General features: G+C 36.6%; 1 protein-coding gene across 4 annotated transcripts in view; it reads left to right on the top strand.

Moving 5' to 3' along the window:
- rptor (regulatory associated protein of MTOR, complex 1) overlaps window positions 1-22322 on the top strand; it is a 238779-nt gene that overhangs the window by 176443 nt on the left and 40014 nt on the right. For all 4 annotated transcript variants that reach the window (XM_026244674.1, XM_026244672.1, XM_026244673.1 and 1 more), the window contains exon 22: window positions 16296-16414. In XM_026244674.1, coding sequence (XP_026100459.1) covers window positions 16296-16414 — 119 coding nt within the window. The remainder of the gene's footprint in view (window positions 1-16295; window positions 16415-22322) is intronic.

Here is a 22322-nt window from a genome sequence, read left to right as displayed (position 1 = left end):
AGAGTTTGGGGTCTGTAAGATATCTTATGCCTTTATAAAAAATCTCTTATGCTCACCACGGCTCCATTTATTGAATCAAATTACAGTAAAATAGTAACACTGTGACTATTACAATTCAAAACAACTCTTTTCTATGTGAATATTGTTAAAATGTCATTTATTCCTTTGATCAAAGCTGAATTTTCAGCATCATTACTCCAGTCTTCAGTGACAAATCTTCAGAAATCATTCTAATATGATGATTTACTGCTCAAGAAACATTTCTGATTATGATCAATGTTAAAATACAGACGTGCTGAAATTCGTTGTTACATAGACTCCAAACATTTGAATGTTAGTGTTAAATGCATCAAATTGTCCAAATTCATCTGTTTCAAATAAATGCAGGTCTTTTGATCTTTGTATTCATATGTGAATCCTGAAAATTAACGGTTTCCACAAAAAAAATGAAGCAGCACAACTGTTTCAACGCTGATAATAAGTTTCTTGAGCAGCAAATCAGCATTTCTGAGGGATCCACGTGACACTGAAGACTGGAGGAATGATGCTGAAAATACAGCTGCACATCACAGGAATAAATTAGTTTATAATATATTCACATAGAAAACAGCTATTTTAATTTGTAATAATATTTCACAATATTACTCTTTTTACATATTTCAAATAACATCAAATAATTACTACAGAGGTGAGCAGAAGATAATTATTACAAATTGTATCAACTTCAAGCTTTTGAACACTAGTGTACTGTATATTTGAGGTTTGACTTACTGTACTAGTCTTGTGGTCAATAGCATCTTGGAGATATTGTCTTACAGTAGGTTCACTCCGACTCTGCTGGATGCAGCAGGCCATCAGCACTGAAGAATCTAGGAACAAAACAACCAATTTGACACAGAGCCAACAATATTTAGTCTGCAGTTCCAGGTTTATTAAATGGAAACAAGCTAGAGCAGGTGAAATGCAAAAAATAAATAAATAAAATAACAGATTCTTTGCGATATATGTTGTGAAAAAAATGCATATTAGGTTACTTAACCTTTTCAGCGCTTCCTACATCTTTGTCAGCAGCTCCCTTCAGAAATATTGAAATCTTGGACACTCCCTTCTGTTGTAGAAGGATTATTTTTGTCACTCTTGAAATCGCAGAACAGTTTTGTTTACCATAAAAGATCAAAACAACTTTAGTTTTCTGCCAATTTTCGCGCTCCTTGATAACGTGACGTCATCGATAAACAGTAAAGTGTAAATGTTAAAGTTAAATAAATTAAGCAATTTCCAATCATCCATTGAAAGATTACCAACAAAACAGTCAAAAGCTATCATCTACAGATGAAGATTTGAGTAAAAGCCCAAACTTTCATAAATAAGAGGACAATAGAGTTATCATACCTGACGATACGTCGTCTGAAAACGGTAGAAATGCTAACGGACTTTTCGAAGACATTAAACCATTCCTATAAAGTAAATAAACAACAGAAGCGAGTCAAATACAAGTAAGAGAAGTGTCAACAACAGTTATAAGTAATATTTGTGTGATTTTATGGACTTAACTCACCTGAAAACAGTGCAATCAGCGAGAAACGGGGTGTTTCCTCGTGATATTTGCAGTGTTGCGCTCCGTTTCCATGGCAACTCCATCCGGTCCGCGCGCACCCCCATGAAAGCACGTCACGAATTAAGTCACACGCTTACGTTACATAAATAAAAATATGAATAAACATATGCCACTTATTTTTTTTCTGTAAGCGGGGGCGCGGCCATTTGTAGATTTAATGTGTCTGGCTTTCGTTGTCATTCCAGCTATATTAGCTGTACAAACAGCTTGTTTTGCTGTTTACTGTTGCAAACTGCTGTATCTTACAATGTTATTTTTAATGTATTGTCTTAATTATGAACGTACTGGTTTGTAGTGCAGTCTTACCGTTTACTGCACTTTGTTCTTGTTATTTCCCTATAACCATGACCATAAGTCTCACACATTCACATACAATTGCTTGGTGGATAAAATTAGATCACTACATAATTCAAAATGTCATTCAATTATGATATTGCTAATTTAAAATTCATTTTGTAGTTCTATAGCCCAGTGCAAAATGCCAGGCCTGCACATAATAGTGGGACAAAGTGGCACTTTTATAGTTTAAGATTTTGTATTGTTGCTTTTACGAACACTCATATATGTATGTAAGTGTGCGTATATATATATATATATATATACAGTATTGTTCAAAATAATAGCAGTACAATGTGACTAACCAGAATAATCAAGGTTTTTAGTATATTTTTTATTGCTACGTGGCAAACAAGTTACCAGTAGGTTCAGTAGATTGTCAGAAAACAAACAAGACCCAGCATTCATGATATGCACGCTCTTAAGGCTGTGCAATTGGGCAATTAGTTGAAAGGGGTGTGTTCAAAAAAATAGCAGTGTCTACCTTTGACTGTACAAACTCAAAACTATTTTGTACAAACTTTTTTTTTTTCTGGGATTTAGCAATCCTGTGAATCACTAAACTAATATTTAGTTGTATGACCACAGTTTTTTAAAACTGCTTGACATCTGTGTGGCATGGAGTCAACCAACTTGTGGCACCTCTCAGCTGTTATTCCACTCCATGATTCTTTAACAACATTCCACAATTCATTCACATTTCTTGGTTTTGCTTCAGAAACAGCATTTTTGATATCACCCCACAAGTTCTCAATTGGATTAAGGTCTGGAGATTGGGCTGGCCACTCCATAACATTAATTTTGTTGGTTTGGAACCAAGACTTTGCCCGTTTACTAGTGTGTTTTGGGTCATTGTCTTGTTGAAACAACCATTTCAAGGGCATGTCCTCTTCAGCATAGGGCAACATGACCTCTTCAAGTATTTTAACATATGCAAACTGATCCATGATCCCTGGTATGCGATAAATAGGCCCAACACCATAGTAGGAGAAACATGCCCATATCATGATGCTTGCACCTCCATGCTTCACTGTCTTCACTGTGTACTGTGGCTTGAATTCAGAGTTTGGGGGTCGTCTCACAAACTGCCTGTGGCCCTTGGACCCAAAAAGAACAATTTTACTCTCATCAGTCCACAAAATGTTCCTCCATTTCTCTTTAGGCCAGTTGATGTGTTCTTTGGCAAATTGTAACCTCTTCTGCACATGCCTTTTTTTTAACAGAGGGACTTTGCGGGGGATTCTTGAAAATAGATTAGCTTCACACAGACGTCTTCTAACTGTCACAGTACTTACAGGTAACTCCAGACTGTCTTTGATCATCCTGGAGGTGATCATTGGCTGAGCCTTTGCCATTCTGGTTATTCTTCTATCCATTTTGATGGTTGTCTTCCGTTTTCTTCCACGTCTCTCTGGTTTTGCCCTCCATTTTAAGGCATTGGAGATCATTTTAGCTGAACAGCCTATCATTTTTTGCACCTCTTTATAGGTTTTCCCCTCTCTAATCAACTTTTTAATCAAAGTACGCTGTTCTTCTGAACAATGTCTTGAACGACCCATTTTCCTCAGCTTTCAAATGCATGTTCAACAAGTGTTGGCTTCATCCTTAAATAGGGGCCACCTGATTCACACCTGTTTCTTCACAAAATTGATGACCTCAGTGATTGAATGCCACACTGCTATTTTTTTGAACACACCCCTTTCAACTAATTCAACTAATTGCCAAATTGCACAGCCTTAAGAGCGTGCATATCATGAATGCTGGGTCTCATTTGTTTTCTGAGAATCTACTGAACCTACTGGTAACTTGTTTGCCACATAGCAATAAAAAATATACGAAAAACCTTGAGTATTCTGGTTAGTCACATTGTACTGCTATTATTTTGAACAATACTGTATATATATGTGTGTGTGTGTGTGTGTGTGTGTGTGTATAAGGTGCATCTTGAAGAAATGTGAATATCATGAAAAAAGTTAATTTTTTGTTACTTTTCTTATTAAAAAGTTAAATTTTCATATATTCTAAAGATTCATATATTTTTTTTTTGATGATTAGAGCTTAATTTAATGAAAGTAATTATTGCATTTAAAAGTATAAAAAAGGAGTTAAACAAATATTATTTAATTCTTTAAAATGATTTTTAAAGAAACTTTGTCCTGTGGTGTGACAGTACAGGTGTCACAATGGAGGACTTTTTTTTTTTTTTATCACACCAAAGGACGTTTCAGCCTTTTCTGTCAATTAATGACCTTGCTATTCCAAGCTAACCTGTCATTAGTGGCAAGCAAGACACATTTGCAAAATTTTCTAGGATTATGTAGCTTAACATGCACTTTTTAATATGGCACATCTGGTCACCTGGTATAGGCCATATCTGGCCCACATACAACAAGCCAGAACTCAACCTAAAACCGGTTTATCACACACGGGCCAGATCTGGCCCACACACAGCAAGCCACGACTCAAATTAAAGCCGGTTTGTCACACACGGGCCAGATCTGGCCCACACACAGCAAGCCACGACTCAAAATAAAGCCGGTTTGTTGCACACGGGCCAGATCTGGCCCACACACAGCAAGCCACGACTCAAACTAAAGCCGGTTTGTCACACACGGGCCGGATCTGGCCCATAAACAGCATGCCACAACTCAAACTAAAACCGGCTTGATGTGTGTGGGCCAGAGATGGCCCATATAACCTCTGCCGCTGCCAGAACTGAGCCAGATGTGCCATAGTTGGCCCAGATGAGGCCCGGATATGTTTGTTATCTGGGCTGTCTCTCTGAGCGCGGTGTTGTCTGTGAGCGGGGCGGAGTAACGGAGCCCTCAATCACGCTGCAGTGTTTGTAAGAGCTGACAACTTCTCCACCCCATTTACAGAGTGAAATTCTCTGACTACCTTTATCTCGCAGGTCTGTTGTTGAATCTTCCAAAAGTTTTGACTCAGGGTGCTTCACATGCAGTGGCTGCAGCAGCACTTTCCACCGCGCCAATAACACGGGGCTGCCCGCCGACGTGCCTGACTTTAAATCGGCGCTACTAAACACGGATATCGGCCGATGCCGATATATTAAAAAATGACAAATATCGGCCCGATATATCGGCCGAGCGATATATCGGTCGACCTCTAATGTAAAATTCATAACTTGATTTGCGTTGTTCACTCGCTTGCAGGGGTGAAACGGATCATAGCCGATCGTTTGCATTTGTTTCTAAATATTGCTGATTCAAGCATTTTAAACAATTTGTGCGTTCGGAGCTTGCGCTCACTCATTAAAAGCACGCGCTACGAGCAGCATTTCAGACAATGCGCGTACAGAGAATGAATTCATCTTTTGCGTATCGTAACTTCTGAATGAACACATACACACACATTTATATCAAAATAATTGTCTCTGCAAATTTTCTCGTAAACACAGTCGGTTATGTTTTAACTGAACATATACAGTGGCCTACTGCTTAGAGAAATTCGCTGTACCGGATAAATCTGTCTCTCTCTGTTTTTTAGACGACGTGAAAGGGGGCGTGTTTCAAGATACGCATGGAGTAGACCAAACTAAACAGGGAGGGAGGGCAAAACACTCATCCAAACAAATGCTTCATTAACACCGGCTTTGGTTGCAATACTCTTATCGCATATGTTGCACTTTGCTGACTCGGCATCCACTTTTATAAATGTAGCCGGAAACGTTTTGAGAAAAACCACTACAGTTGTGTTGTGTGACTGTGATTATCTTCAGAAATCCTCCCCGTCACGTCACCTGGTGGTGGACAGCCAATCACGGCGAATTTGGGTCCTTAATACATTCATGTATGCTACAAGCTCACACAGACACAGCCGCTTAGCAAAAAAAAAAAAAAAAAAAAAAAAACGGCCGCTTGGCTTTTGGAACCGAAATTTGGCACCGAAAGATAAATTATTTTTCAATACTCATACTATTCAAGTTTTTCGTTCGATACCATAAAGGCATCGAAGTTCGGTACCCAGCCCTATGCAGTTCACACCTTACTGTATTTTCACCCCCACAATGAAGCTCACTGAACTGCCTAATTTTTCCCTCTTAAAGGTGCCATCTGTAATGTTTGGCAAAAAAAATCAAGTCATACTCCACATTCCATACCAGATGGGGGCAGTATGCCTCAATAAAGTGAATTGGTCTACTCTAGAGTAACAAACGAGAAACGGCATGGTCTCTATGCTCCGCCCCTACTTTCACAACAACACTACAGCATAGCCGAAGCCTAACTGTGCGTTCACACCGCCCGCGTCTAGAGCGTCAAAAATCGCTCTTGCCGCTCTGCTCATGACGCTGCAGAAAGATTTGTGAGCGCTCAGACGCTCTAACGTAGATCGAATGCTTATTTTGTATTTAAAGCGGCCGCAAAGCAAACAAACTTGTTGATCTCATGCAGACTAACCACAAGGAGTTATAAGTTAACCTCATTAAATATTGTTATGGACGAAATATTAGGATCCTTTACTTAAAATGAACAATCTCAGACACCTTGGTCCACGTATCACTTTTAATTTATTTTTTATGTCCCTATACGCAAACAGGGACACATCATAGATTAATACAAACGCTAAACAGCAATAATCAACCTGTCCTTTATTCTGCTTGGGAACTAATGTGCCAACTCTCAAGCATTCACCTTAGACACACGCGGGACTCTTTTCACACGCTTTCACGCCACACATCAATTTTTTCACGCACAGAAAAATCACGAAGCAAAGAGGACACGGAGACCAACAGACTAGACAGAGCAGGTTAGTTATGATATAATAATAGGGCTGTGCAAAAAATCGAATGCGATTTTCATGCACCTCTCATCAGTAAAGACGCTCCTGTAATTAGAAGCATATCTCCAGCCTGTGCGTTCAGATCAGGGTTGCCAGGTTTTCACAACAAATCCTGCCCAGTTGCTTCTTAAAACTAGTCCAAAACTAGCCCAATCGCGTTTCCGGGAGGTTCCCCGATAAAAATTTCTTCTTGGGGTTAAAAATATAAATTTTTGGGAATTTTAGGGGCTAAATATCACGTTATTGGTATATGGATTGCTTCCAACCGCGGACATGAAAAACAACCGCAGACTTGGCAACACTGGTTCAGGTGGAGCGGCATTTACTACACAGAGCCGTAGTCTACCGACAACTAACACAAAATCGCTTTCAAAATCGTCAAAGCATCGTCTGCGATTTTAACATCGATTTTGTGTAGATTGTCAGTGAATTACGGCTCTGTGTAGTAAATGCCAACCAGTGTTGCCAAGTCTGTGGTGGTTGTTTTTCATGTCCGCGGGTCACAGCGACCCCAATACAAATAACCTGATATTTAGCCCCTAAAATGCGAATTATACCAAGGCAACCCTGTTAAAAAAAAACGTATATTTTAACCCCGGGAAGCAATGTTTTATCGGGGAACCTTCTGGAAGCGGGATTAGGCTAGTTTTGAGAAGCAACTGGGCAGGATTTGTTGTGAAAACCTGGCAACCCTGATCTGAACACACGTGCTGGAGATATACTTCTAATTACAGGAGCGTCTTTACTGATGAGATGTACATGAGTAAAGACATGCACAGGCCTATATAATAAAATGGGTAACGTTAAGTTATAGCTAGCTAATTATCAAACACAGCTACGGTTAGCCAACGCTAACATTAGCACGTTTATCGAACAGCCTTCGATACATTTCTATGTTATAACTTCCCGAAAACAAATACACAAACCTATAAAACAAACTTATAGCGAAATACTAACAGCATCTAACTTACCAATCCAAAAGAAATGTTGCAAGTTCGGAGTCGAACCTCATTTCTTCCAGGTCCATCAGTTGTCTCCAGCGATTAAAAGCAGTGCTGATGTTAATTTGATTTGTGATTCCGAGCGCGGTTGTTTCCCTGTAGCGGGTGACGCTCTCTTACCTGAACTGAAATGAACTAGTGGGCTCTACTTTCCACATGATTGACATCAGGTTTAGGCACGCCCACAAGCCGTGCAAGTTATTCGTGTATTGCAGGTTGGCTGGTGGTTATGTTGCCCGCATACCGCCTTCCATGGCCGAAACTGGTATTACGACACCTGTCGGGCCGGGGCTAGTAATGCTAATGCTAATTAAGGTTGATATCTCTGCAGCACTATAACTTGACATTTTTTTTATGACATCATCGCCCTTATTTCTTCTCATTCTTTTGATGCGTGTAGGTCATGTTATGGATATTTTTACCTCAATTTTTGCATATGGCACCTTTAATGGAATTATACAAATGTGAATTCAGTTACACTGTTGGATAATATTTGTTGCTTAGTGTAAAATGGACATGCATGGTAATTATATCAAAATGTAAGCATAACAATTATAGTTTATCATAAATCAGTGTGTTTAGAACTACAGAATAATCTGAGCTGAAATTCTTCAAACACAGGATATTGCACTGCTGCTACTCATGTGCTATTGGTGTCGTGTGGCTACTGTACATTGCACAGTTACTGCAATGTAATGCAATTACTGTGAAATGTGCACAAATGAATGGGCACTGATGGGTCTGATGATGTTCCAGACAAATTAATTTATGCATATATTTCCTTATTGCAACATTTATAGTGCATCCAGTAAAGGGAAATTATCCCGCAATGTATATGGTTGCCATGACAACTTAGGTTACATCAGAGATGGTGGAAAGAATAGAGACTCGCATCCAGATTTCAGTAAATTATTAATGTCAGCGTGTATTTGGCTTCAAAGCACAACTTCTCATTCATCAGTGATTGTTTTGGAGCAGCCCAAACTGTTTCTCATTGCACTGTGTGAATTGGAGACTGAACAGTGTCTCAAAACACCCAACTGCTGCATATATAACATATCATAACCAAACTACAACTCTTTTTTGGAGTTGGTTTACATGCTAGTAATGTTTTGAAGGATGACAATTGTAATTAAGATAAAGATGGTTACAGTGTCTCATACATGGGAACAAGTCTGTTTTTATTAATGTGCAAACAAGCCATTTTTGTTCACTTCTTTAAATAGCTCTTAAATCTAATTCATGCTTATATACATTAAAATGTGGTGCATTTAAACATGCCACAATAGATTTGGTGATTTTGCCGATTGTTGTTAGTGTTCTTGTGAATCTGAGAGCTCGTCAGTGCCATTAATTTTCATGATACTGAACAAAGCAGCTTGTGCATTTAGCAAAAATTATTCTTTTTTGCAAGTAAGAGTTTGGTTTACTTAAAGAGGTTTGTTATGTTAATAATACTTTTTTTCTCTTTTGGTATAATTTCTTCTGCATGTTTGATTTTACATGTTTTCTATGTGAATTATTGGGAAACGCACAGCCTGAGGATAAATATTGATTGAATTTACATTTTTATGTGAACTGATACAGTTTGTATATGTACTGAACTCAAACTGAATGCTGTTGGATGCATGCTTGGCATTTGTATCTATGAAAATTCAGAAGGAATGCCAAGAATCAGAGATAAATGGAAATGGTTCTTTGATCTCTTTCTTTTATGGCCTCCCCAGGCAGAGATGATAAATGGTTATATCAAGAGACTAGAAAACGCAAAATACCTCTGCAGCAGAATTATTCTCAATTTATTATAATCTTATTTCAATATATAGATCCTCTAAATTGTACTAAATTAGTCTCATCAATCAAACCTTCTGTAAAAGGTCTTTTATACTCTCTTTTCTTGTCCTTCTCTCTCTCACTCACTGTTTCTTATCTGGCATTTATATTTTGCTTTGGTCAGACTCTTGGCTTCAGTTTAATATCCCTCATATTGTTACTTCTGTCATTGAATGAGGTGATAATTGAGTGAGAATGAGGCTTTGTTCCAAAAATCCAGTGAGCTGCCAACTGCATACAGACAACTGACTTATATGTCAGCATCATAACTGAAATGGTGCATCATAAGTGAATTACTTGGTACACTGTATATAGGCAGTAGTTCTGTGCATCATACAACTAGATCTACGCGCATCAAATGCATGATAGACTAATGAATGTGCATTAGTGCATTTGTGACCCAATAGCTACCCGTCTAATCAGCATTAAACCCAAATCATAAACATTTTCACAAATTTCTACTTCTAATTGCATTTTGATCTGCACATTCAGGCTGTTGTCACCTCTGTCTTTAAATCCATTTAACTTCTATCTCATTCAGTCTTAACATTTTTCCTCAACTCCACTTTTTCTATCTTTTGTGGCTCTTGTTATTGTTTTTTTCTCTGTTATCAGCAACGCACACATCCTTTTTAGTTTTCTTCATATTCTCTTTAAGTCATCACCTCTTCACACTGCTCAGTATCATCAGTGTAGTCTACACCAGCACCTTACAAAACCTCTTCATTTCATCTTTCTCCTCTGACCACCTGTCAGCCCGTCCTCTCTTTATGTCCTCCTCCTCATTCCGTTTTTATATAATCTGTGACTAATTCATTTAAAGTATGAAGCCATTTCTACAGTCCTTACTTAACCTTCAGGAGTGACTGTGCTTTGCATACAAAAATCAGTAGCCAGGCAAACCTATTGAGTGCTAACACAGCAGAGTCCAGGGTTCAAAGCACCTTTAGTTATCATGGCTACTGATGGATTCTGGGTGTCTTTTATAGCATGTGTTTACTTTAAGTGAAGTTGCAGAGTATTTGACAGCCATGTATAAAATATTTTGACTAGAGGTGCCATATATATATTAAAATAGTATAGTCCAGTACATAATATTTTATAGAAATAACTAAGAAGTATAAATATCTAATTGATTTTTATGGTATGTTTATTTTAACGTATAGAGACAGAATACCAACCAAAAAAAAAAAAAAAAAACTTATATAAAGGTTAGAAATTGATTTGCATTTCAGTGAGTGAAATAAGTATTTGATTCCCAAGCAAAACTTGACTTCGTACTTGGTGCGAAACCCTTGTTTTCAAGCACAGAGGTAAGAGGTTTTTTGTAGTTGGTAACAGTTGGATTTTGATCCACTCCTCTTTACAAATCCTCTCTTCCTCCTTAAGGTTTCTTGGCTGTCATTTTTTGCAACTCAAAGTTTCACCTCCCTCCACAGATTTTCTATAGGATTGAGGTCTGGAGATTGGCTAGGCCACTACATGACCTTAATGAGCTTCTTCTTGAGCCACTCCCTTGTTGCCTTGGTGGTACATTTTGGGTCATTGTCATGATGGAAGACATATCCATGACCCATCTTCAATGTTCTGGCTGAGGGAAGGAGGTTCTCGTCAAAGATTATACAGTACTTGGGCTTGTTCAATTGCCCCTCAATGTGGTGAAGTCATCCTGTACTCTTAGCAGAAAAAGAGCCTCAAAGCATATTGCTTCCTCCTCCGCGCTTGACTGTAGGAATGGTGTTCTTGGAGTTATAGTCAGCATTTCTCTCCTTCCAAACACAAAGAGTCAAGTTAATGCCAAAGAGCTCAATTTTGGTTTCATTTAACCACAGCACTTTCTCCCAAGCCTTTTCTGAATCATTTAGATGTTCTCTGATGAACTTTAAATGGGCCTGTACATATGCCTACTTGAGCATGGGGACTGTGTGGGTTTGGATTTCAGTTGTGACATATTGTAGTGTGTTACCAATGTTTTGCTTGGTGACTGTGGTCCCAACTGCCTTAAGGTCATTAACAAGCTCATCCTGTGTAGTTTGGGGCTGATCCTTCACCTTTCTCATAACCATCCTTACCCGATGAGGAAAGATCTTGCCCAGAGCACCAGACCAAGGGCAGTTGATGGTTGTTTTGTATTTCTTCCATTTCCAAATAATCGCACCAACAGTTGTTTCCTTTTCACCAAGCTACTTGCTGATGGTCTTGTAGCCCATTCAAGCCTTGTGCAGATCTACAATCATGTCTCTGACATCCTTTGACAGCTCTTTGGTCATGCCCATAGTGGTTGGAGAGGTTGAAATGGAATATACAGATTGTGTTGACACGAACACAGTGAGCTGGCATTAGGAGTAAAGTGGCAGGTCAAATCTGTGTTCTACATGGGCACATAACCAATCTCTGGGAGCCAGAATTCTTGCTGGTTGATTGGGGATCAAATACTTATTTCACTCACTGAAATGTAAATCAATTTCTAACCTTATATAATGTTTTTTTTTCTGGATTTTGGGGTTAATAGTCTGTCTCTATACGTTAAAATAAACCTACAATAAGAATTACAGAACTTTAATTTCTTTGTAAGTGGGCAAACAAAATCACCAGTGGATAAAATAAATATGTTTGCCATGTTAGCAGTCTTTAATCCACAGAACACTTCCACACAGAAATCCACACAATAGGTGCTTTAATAAACACACATACATAAACGGTAGACCTGACAAACACAGGCAGAGGCATAGACTTAAAGAGTTAGTTCACACAAAATGAAAATTAGCCCAAAATTTACTCATCCTCAAGTCATCCTAAATGTTTATGACTTTCTTCTTTCAGACAAATCCAGTTGGAGTTATTTAAAAATTGTCTTTGATCTTTCAAGCTGTTTAATGCCACTAAGCGGATGTTGTATGCATCAGTCCAAATAAGGTTTCCCACGTGAGGTACTTTTTGTGTATGTTGCCATGATGTTCACGTACACAACAACACTGTAACACGATGTAACCTTGCTCTCACTTGAAATGCGTCCTCACATTAATTCCTTGAATTTGAGGGTATTAGACCTGGAAAGTTCTTGAAAGTTAACCAAGGTGAGGGAACCCTAACCTTGTATATCAATAACTTTACAGAAAATTGTTTCTACAATATTTAGTAGTAGCTTATGGTGGTGACTGTCAGTTTGTGCACGTTTGACAGGATTTTTTGAAAAAATTAATACAAGACGTAGTCAGCTAGACGATGAGCATTATTAAAATTATTAATTAATAATTATTATATGATGCAGTCACACATGTAGCAATATTTGTTAGTTCTGTTTGTTGATTCAGGGTTAGCATCATCTGAGGTCCTCTGATGGTCAGCATCATCTCTTCTCAGGTGTTCTGGATCCAGAATGGAGCTTGTGTAAATCCTAGTTACCACGGGATGTAAATCCTGTGGCAAAACATAGAAACAAAATAGAGACATAGCTGCTGATCCAACAAACTAAAATTAATTGAACCCAAGCTAATGAATAAAAATGCACATTTGATCAATCTGTCATTTCCATTTTAAACGATTTGTGTTGGGTTAAGTGTGTTATATGGACTTCATATTGTATTTGTGGTATATTAGTATTTTGCCGTAAAGTTCATGTTTTTTTTTTTTTTTTTTTTTTTTTTGTTTGTTTTTTTGGCCAAAATAATCTAAAACTAGTTTTGTAATGTTAGGTCAGCACATATTATTCATCCTCAATGATTGGGATTTTTTTTCTGAGAAAATATTGATACGCAAGTAATTGTGACTATAATCAATCAATCAGCTTATCATTTAGTTAATTTCAAAGCAACTGATGAATGTTTAAAGGGGTCATATGATGCAATTTCAAGTTTTCCTTTCTCTATGGAGTGTTACAAATTAATTGTGCATAGATAAGTTCCCTGAAGTTGCAAAGACTAAAGTCGCAAAATGAAAGAGATTTTCTTTATAAAAGTTAAGACTGCCACACCCCCTAAAACAGCTCATTCAAACACATCCTCGCATGTGTATGTCACTATGTGGAAATATTTGCTTAATGCCGCCCAAATGTTCATGCTAAGAAAGAAAGCGTGGTTTCAGTAACTGCAGTTAGTGTTGAAGCAACCATGTCAGGAAGATGTTGTGTTTTTCTAGGCTAAGCAAAAGCACTTTATTTGGCCCTCCGAAAGTAGATGCATTTAGGAATCTTTAAGATTACTTACAAGTTACAAAAGAACAGCATCATCACAGTCTTTCATGGAAGACCGTTTCATAAACCTAGAAGAGGAGGTAATTCTAACTTTTCATGACAATCTGGTGCTTCTGAATCAGCTACTGTAAGTATGATTTGCTATTAGTTTAAGAACTTGCTATTGACTGTTCAAATGCTGAGTTTTGTGTGTGTGTTTGTGCATGTCTGAGAGAGAGAGACAGGATCACCCACATCACAGTGGAGTTAGCTGTCTTAACTGTCTGTGGCTTGTGTACTGCAAACACATATGAGCTTAATCACTGTATCTGTCACACGACTCTGTTTCCCTTTCGGGCTTGAACTGATGGTAAAACTAAGGACATTATTAACGGTCTTTGCATTCATTTTAAAAGATGAAGCTCACGATCATGGAAAGGGGCATTACATTTCTGACGAGTGCTTGAGGTGTTCAGCCAATAACAGTGCATTGGGTCAGTTGGCCAATCAGAGGAGACTGCGCTTGTCGGAAGGAGGGACTTTGTAGAAAATGATGCGTTTGAGAGAGGCAGGACATAGAGGACCTACAATGATGTACAGTGTTTGAAAAATAATGTTTTTTTTTTTGTTGTTGTTGTTGTTTTTTTACATTAAAGCATGTCAACATTCTGTTAGACCAAATACACAAAATAATAATCTTTTAAAAAAGCATCATATGACCACTTTAAGTGTTGATACAGATCTTTATTCTAGTGTAGTCTTTTAAATTCCAACTTGGAATTTAATGGTCAATTGAGTGCAGATGCATGGAAACTGAGCAAGAGCTTTTAACGTTCCCTGGAGAATTATGTTAAGCACTAAAATAATATCATAGTACACTGATCTGCTATGGTTAGGAAAATATTTTGTCAGTGTTCTAAATTTCTAAAATTCTAATGGGTCCATTTCTTAGTGTTTTCTGAAGCTGTGGCAGGTTTTAACAGCACAGCACTGCAGTCCTGATGAATATTTCATGACCATCTGTAGAGAATTATGGCTCTGCTTACACTGGCCAATAAAAATCCAGAGCCCCGTCTTTTCCCTTATTATACTCTATCTGCTGATTTTTCAACATTTGTTGATTTCTCTTATCTGCAAAATGTATTGTTTTTAATAAATGTTATTTAAATAAATACATTTATTTATTTAGTATTACTACTCATTTTTGTTAAAATCGCTTAAGATTAGCATTTAGGTGAAGTGAGTCTCAGAGTGAGGGTCAGAAGACTGCTTATTAGCTTCCAAATCATTGAACATCTGCTCTCCATAACTGCTGTTATTGTGTGGATAAGGAAAAGTGCACGAAGTGAGAGCAAGTTAGAGGAGGTGTCTCTGGAGATTGTTCATGAAGCACTTTGGATTGTGCATGTGTTAAGATGGCAGACACACTGTGCATGCAAATGATGAGGGGCTCCACTCTCACGCAGCACCATAGAGAAAGCACACAATGTTTATGCATCACAAATGCACTCATCTGCCTAGTGGGCTCTTGATGTTCACAGTCACCTGAAACACAAGCTCCAGCACAGCTACGCTCATCCAGTGGATAGGATAGTGATGTTAACACACACACACAGAGAGACTGGCAGATGCACCCAGTCTCATAATGAGGTGTAAATGGCTCCACAAAATAACTGAAGGAATGTGTCTTAATCACCTAAATGGTGCAGAGCAGGATGAACTAGTGACAGAAATGAGGGGTGGCAAGCTGTAGATGATGACAGAATTAAATTGCATGAGAACTGGGCGAAAAAACACAAAAGACTGATAATGTCAGCTGCAGTTGCTGGTTCACTCCAGGGACAGGTGTGAAAATGTCAGATTGAAATCCACTGGTTCCCACAGCTGGTTGCTGCTTATGAAAACACATAATTTCCGGAGCAGTCAATGACATCCTGATAGCAGTTATGACAGCTTCTAATAAAAGATGGATGAGAGCTGCTTAATTAATATTGTGTAAATCGATAGTTGGTTTTATTGGTACAGTGAGGTGAAGTAATTAATGACCTTAATGACTGTACAGGATATTCAGTTTAATCTGTTTCTTTTCTTGGATGTATCGACAAAATCATAAACAGTTGACCTTAATCTGCCCTGTAAAAACTGGTATGACCGAATAAAACAGATGTTTTCAGTATTTGTTTATTCCCTGTAAAATTTTAATTGATACTGCTGTAATGAAAGTACCATAATACTGTTATGTTTTCTTAATGTGTTATGGCAATACCATGGTATTCTTTTAAATACAATTTAAATGTCATTGTATATAAAAATCTTAATCATTCAGTTCCAAATAAAAGTATTACTGTATTTTGATAGTGTCACTTCACCCAGGTTCCCAGCAGTACCTTTTTGAGAGGAATGTCTATAGGGAGGATCTGAACTTCAATTTAAATCTCTAGTCGTGTTTCCACAGAAATCTTCATTGAATGAACCGCATCATTCCTTCATTTAAAATGAAAATAACAATGTGTTCAAATGTGATTTCTCTTTTCAGGAGTGTCTTTTAACAGTGTATATACTCAGATTTGGAGGGTGTTACTGCATCTTGCAGCTGATCCATTTCCCGATGTCTCTGACTTGGCCATGAAGGTTCTCAACAGCATCGCATACAAGGTACATTCCTGGGAGCCTACTTACATATGCCCCATTTCACTGTGCTCACATATTTATATCTGCTATTTCTGCTTGTTTCTATATATTTTTATATTTAGTGTTGTTTAATTTGTTTAAAGTGTTTCAGATCCAGGACATTCTGTGCTGCAAGTATTGTAGTATAGAATATTATTAGTGTGAAAATTTTCTTAAAGAAATATTCCGGGTTCAGCAAGAATAATATAACATAGGATTCAGTCATATAAATAATACAGCACACCTGTTGAATGGGTAAAAATCTAAAATGCAGTGTAGAACTGTTTAGCATAAAATAAAACTTATGCACAGGCTCACAGTCTTGACATTTACTAAGCTGCTTGAATTCTTTCTAAATAACAAATGCACATAAGTTCACAAGTACTATAGCTGCTTCTGTGAATATGAATTATTTTAACAGCGTCTTTCTTAGATTAGATCAGGTCCACTGGCAAGGCAAAGCTAACTGCTACTTGCAAAAATACACTTTGATATGTTAACCTGATAAATTGTCGAAGTCTGTGGTTAAAGTGCCACTTAGCGGTCAATAGCTGCAAATGCATTTTGTAATTGTTGTACCCACTCTCATTAGGGTTGAGTACCGATATTAAAATTTGATAACATTTTTTAAGATAACTTTTGTATTTGATCTTAATGATGCTCTTAGGATTGCATACTTGGCTTTGCATGAAAGGCTGTGAAGGAAGGGTTGTGCAGAATGCCCTTATACAGATAGTTTGGGAGTGTTTTTAAGAATGTTCACACTTCTCTAGTCTATGTAATGAAAGTGGATGAATGCAATGAAATTGATAAAGGAAGCCCTTGTAGTTCTAATCATAAATATAATTCTGCATGTGAATGTCACTGAGTTCCTTTATAACCATCTGATACATTGCATATCCATGTTGCCACAGTACTTTTTTTTTAAATCAAGAAAGCTTCCACTTATGTACCTAAAATAAGTCCACACATACACAAACCCACATACTACTTCCACATATATGCCCTAACTAACACGTCTCTAAGTAACTAAGAATCCCTAACTAACGTGTAATGCAAACTTTAAATATTTCACATACTTTTGAAAATCCAGCATTAGGTTGATCATGATAAGCACTCATTGTCACATTTATAAACATATGATATCTTCTTCCACGAGGGGGTTTGGCGTCAAGGTATATTTGTTTCCATGTGGAATGTTAATCTCCCGGAAATTCTGTACATTTCAACCAATCTGATGAAGACTTGATGAAGTGTTTTAAATAGGGCCGGGACTCGATTAGAGGCTTTGTAATTAATTAATCGAAATTAATCGCATTTTAATCGCATATAAATATTTGACCTGAGAACAGTGAGAAGTAATTTTTTTTTCACATGGATTTATAGTATACCATTGAATAATGACTGAATACATAAGCTTAAGCAACAAAATATTGTTTATTTTTGTTCAACCAAGTCTAGCAGACCAGTGCAATTTTTGCCATGAAGTGTAGCAATAGCATATTTAGAAACAATTTAGAAATAGTACATTTCAGAAATTCAGGAAGCTTATAGGTGCTGGAACCTTCTGTAAAGTGTTTTTTTAAGTAAAACACAATACTGTCAATTACATTCAGAACATTGGAAACACTGATTATTAGAAAACATCTCTATGTTGCTTCAGAGGCCATAACATACTAAGTCCAACTCTCAATAACCTTGGCCAAAACAATAAAGAGTTCAACATAAACTGTTGCACCAGCAAAATAATACATAGTTCAACATAAAGTGTAAAGTCCACGCTAGCTGCTATATGTTTTGCGTTGAGGTGATACTTGAGGCTCGATGTGCTGCAGTGATATGCGAATGCTAGTTGGTGCTCCAGTATAATCGGTCCGCCAAAACTCATCCAGTGAGAAACGTTCCGTGGTGCAAAAATAAGTTATTAAAAATGCGGGATTTTTTTTTCTGTAATTAATTAATCTTAGTTAACGCGTTATTTTTTGTGTAATTAATTAATCTCAATTAATGCGTTAAAGTCCCGGCCCTAGTTTAAAATTTTGTGTGCCATATGCATCAGACATTCAGCCAACGGTCAGTGGGAATTAGGGCTGGACGATTATGGGCTAAAATCAAAACCTCGATTAATTGAACATTTTACCTCGATTATGATTAATGAACGATTATTTTGTTTCTGTTTTTTTTTTTTTTTTTTTTGCCCTCATAGTTCACTGACAAGGTTTGTACTGTAATTATAATTGACTATTTACCTGTTAATTGTCACCCCGTCCCATATACGGGACGCCTACGTTGACTATACTATATTACAATCAAATCTAATCTAATCTTGACAAACTATATATCGTTGGAAAGGTCTAAGACTCCCAAATATATATTTTACCAATATTTTTTGTTAAAAATTATGTAGGAAAAGTAATAGATGAATTTATGACAAGAGTGCACCCTCAGAAATCTACATTACAAAAGGAGCTTTGACCTTTGTTTAAAAAAAGACTTCCTCGTTGCCTTTTTCTCTATCACATTTTAGAAATCATCAGAAGTTATATATCACTTGAAAACATAATATCTCAAAATTCATCCTTCAAAACCCATTTTAAAATCAGTTATTGCATTACCATGTAAATGGTACATCAAAATCATGTTACAAAATGTTTTCAGTCATGAATTATAAAAATTTAGGTTTGTATCATGCACATTCATCTCTATCTTCAAAAACGTGAGTGACAGTTAACAGGTTAAAGGTCTGACATCATAGCTCACTAACAGCAGTTATTTTATCTATGTTCGTAATATTTCTTACTAGGGTTGGGTATCGTTTGGCCATAATGTATATATTGAAAAAATCTAAAGATTGTTATGAAAATGAAAAAAATAATAATCTGACATGAAAATCTGTCTATGAAAACATGAACACATGATTAGGACAGGTTAGATAATGATTATGATGAAGCAATGTTATTAATAAAGGAGCAAGAAATATCTGCCTGTGGTGAAGAGTGTACCAATAAACGGAAGCTAATTCTATGACACATCCTATGATAAATCAGATAACTGAGATACATATCAGATGTAACATTACAACTTGTAAGTTATGCGTTAGACCGAGAGAGAGAGAGAGAGAGAGAGCTCCCTTTGATGCGTTTTAATGACAGCGCGCTGAAAGATGGGCAAGGACAGATTTGACTATAGATTCCTATAAAGTTCTCATTATAAATGTATGGCAGATTTGTGCTATATTATCAATCTTCGTTATTAAGTGTAATAGGTGTAATTAAGTTTTATTTTTAAGTTAAGTTTTATTTTCCATAAACCACCTGCGCGTTTTCGAAGCCATATGAATTGCATTATGCCCACAAATATGACGGGAAAAAAAACCTTGGCTGCATTATTATATCATCAATAATAAAATAATAAAAATAATAATAGAAAAATAAAACATCGGGCATTGCTTATATGAGCATGAAACGAATCGCGGATAGGTAGCGATTTCAGCATAACTGTTCATGTTAATTAATCAGACGTAGACTAGCTCTTGTAACTTTTATCTGAAAAAAATTTGCCGATGCAGATGTGAACTTGACCGAAAGTGTAACTCCGATTGTGCTTTAAAAACACGAAAGTACAATAAGTTCACATTAGTGGCACTATCGTTATTTTTTTTATGTATTCTAATATTTAATTAATATTTTGTATTCAGTTTGCACATTCTGATCAACCAAAATATTATTTAATAGCATGGAAATCACTGATTATTGCTAAATAATTGAATAAGATTTAAAATATAGATAAAAGCTATGACAAACAAATAATTTTGATTTCGTCATCTCTAAGAATATAATTAGGCTACAAATATATCCAGTGCATTTTTATTTTATAAAGACCATTTCATTATTTGTCTGTGATTTAAAAATTAACACACAAAGATATATATATATATATATATATATATATATATATATTTGCTACTTTATTCAAGTGCATTTTTTTAAACAAAACATTGTCTTCCAGTATAACTTTAGCAGCATATTTTGATCCAGCGGTGAAACATAGTTTTTAAAAGATAAAGAAAACAGTTCACCAAGTTTAACCAACTATTATAAGTTATAAAACAGAGGCCAAATAGCCTAGATATTTTAACTATGGCTAAAGCTCAAAACTGAAATAATAATATTATTTAAAAAATGGATATTATATTTACCACGACCAGTGAAACATTCAAATGTCTATTCAAAAAGAAAAGTCGGTCTACGTGCTCAGATGAGAGCCGGGTGCGCAACCTGTCCACATTTAGTGGAATAAATTCGCTCCGCTCGAACAGATTTTGCTGGGACAGCCAGGTACTGGACAAGTAAACCTGCTCTGTCCCTGAAACTAACGCAGCAAATCTTTCACCACCATTTCAGCGAATAGCTTTGTCATCTTCTCGGTTCTGCCTGCGTTGCATTTAAGTCTTACGGCAAGTGATTCAATGCTTGTCTGAGTTGCCGCTCTGTTATCGCCAGATATTTTATGTAGCCTACACATTTTAGATGATAGCGCATTGTATTTGTTGTAGATTTGTGTGACAGCTTGGCACTGCACAGCTTACCCTGAACTGTTTTTTCATCATTCTTCTCAAAGGGAAACCAGTCATCACTATGTGACTTTGAAGCCATGATTATCTGTCTTCTTATGTCTTTTGAGGCATCAAGTGGGAAGCTAACCAATCAGAGATCAGTGCGCCGCCCAACGTGCTGCCATAACCAATCAAAAAAAAAAATTAAAAATAATTTCGATCATCGTTTACTTGATCGATCATCGCTGTCGCGGTCGAGTACTCGATTACTCGATCACTGTTGCCCATCCCTAATGCAGAGTATTACATACAATATTATATGGTAATATGTTTTCTCAGGAGACATAAGGCACCTCTGAGAGAGAGACAAAGAAACTGTCTCAAAGAGACAAAAACTTTTGTTCTTAATGTATGCTGCTTTTACTATTTTCTATTTGCTATGTTTTAATTGTACGTGACAACACTGCAGTCATTTTGGCAATACAAATGTACAATTATATTGCAGTAATAAAAAACTGTCCTGAGACATAATGTTGGCCTAATCATTTTTTGTTTTATTATTGGCCAATTCAAGCGTTACTGACGTGACATTCACAGTCAAAACCTGAAATATAAATTCTCACAATGTATTCATTAGTAATATATTGAACCATTTCTTTATATTTTTCTAAGTCCCAAACAGAGTTCAGACATCAGAAAAGTATCTGTCTATGAACCTGTTTTAGAGGCTATTTTAGGTTTGGGAAATACACATGCCTTACGACTTGCGAAAAGAGTTTTTGGGAGACAACTTATTTTGTAGACTTTCTTTGATTTACAATGCACAAGCCAAAAGCAACAATATCTGTGTTTCAGAGGAAAAATCTATGTTAAGGATGTGTCATCTATCTGTTATGGACCATTCTGAAAGCAAAATTTATGCAAATTCATATAAAATCCTTGAAAGCTTTAACAGAGATCTCTAGAGGGAATTCAGAAGGGCTGACCCCCACGTAAGATTAGTTTTTTTTTTTTAGTTATCAGTAGTTGTTAATTTAGGTCATTAGTCAACTATCAACTATCGCACGTTTATATTAAATTAATAGTCTAATCCATAATAAGCTTTTATATATTCCTCACTCAAGCACACACATTAAATTTGACACAAAGCACAGGCAGAAGTAGCCTAATAATTGTGAAAAATTAGACATTTTAATTATTTATTAATAAGCTAATGTTTTCTTGTCAGCTGCAAGATTCAAGGTGCTGAATCTCTCCACATGGACGTGTCTTTAGAGAGAAATGCAACCTTCACAGATTACATTATCAGGGAGTATTTCTTTTTGTTTTAAATTGGTT

Source organism: Carassius auratus, unplaced genomic scaffold (assembly GCF_003368295.1).
Source record: "Carassius auratus strain Wakin unplaced genomic scaffold, ASM336829v1 scaf_tig00006882, whole genome shotgun sequence".
NCBI lineage: Eukaryota > Metazoa > Chordata > Actinopteri > Cypriniformes > Cyprinidae > Carassius > Carassius auratus.
Note: the sequence above shows the minus strand (reverse complement) of the source record. Positions and strands in the feature narration are given on the sequence as shown.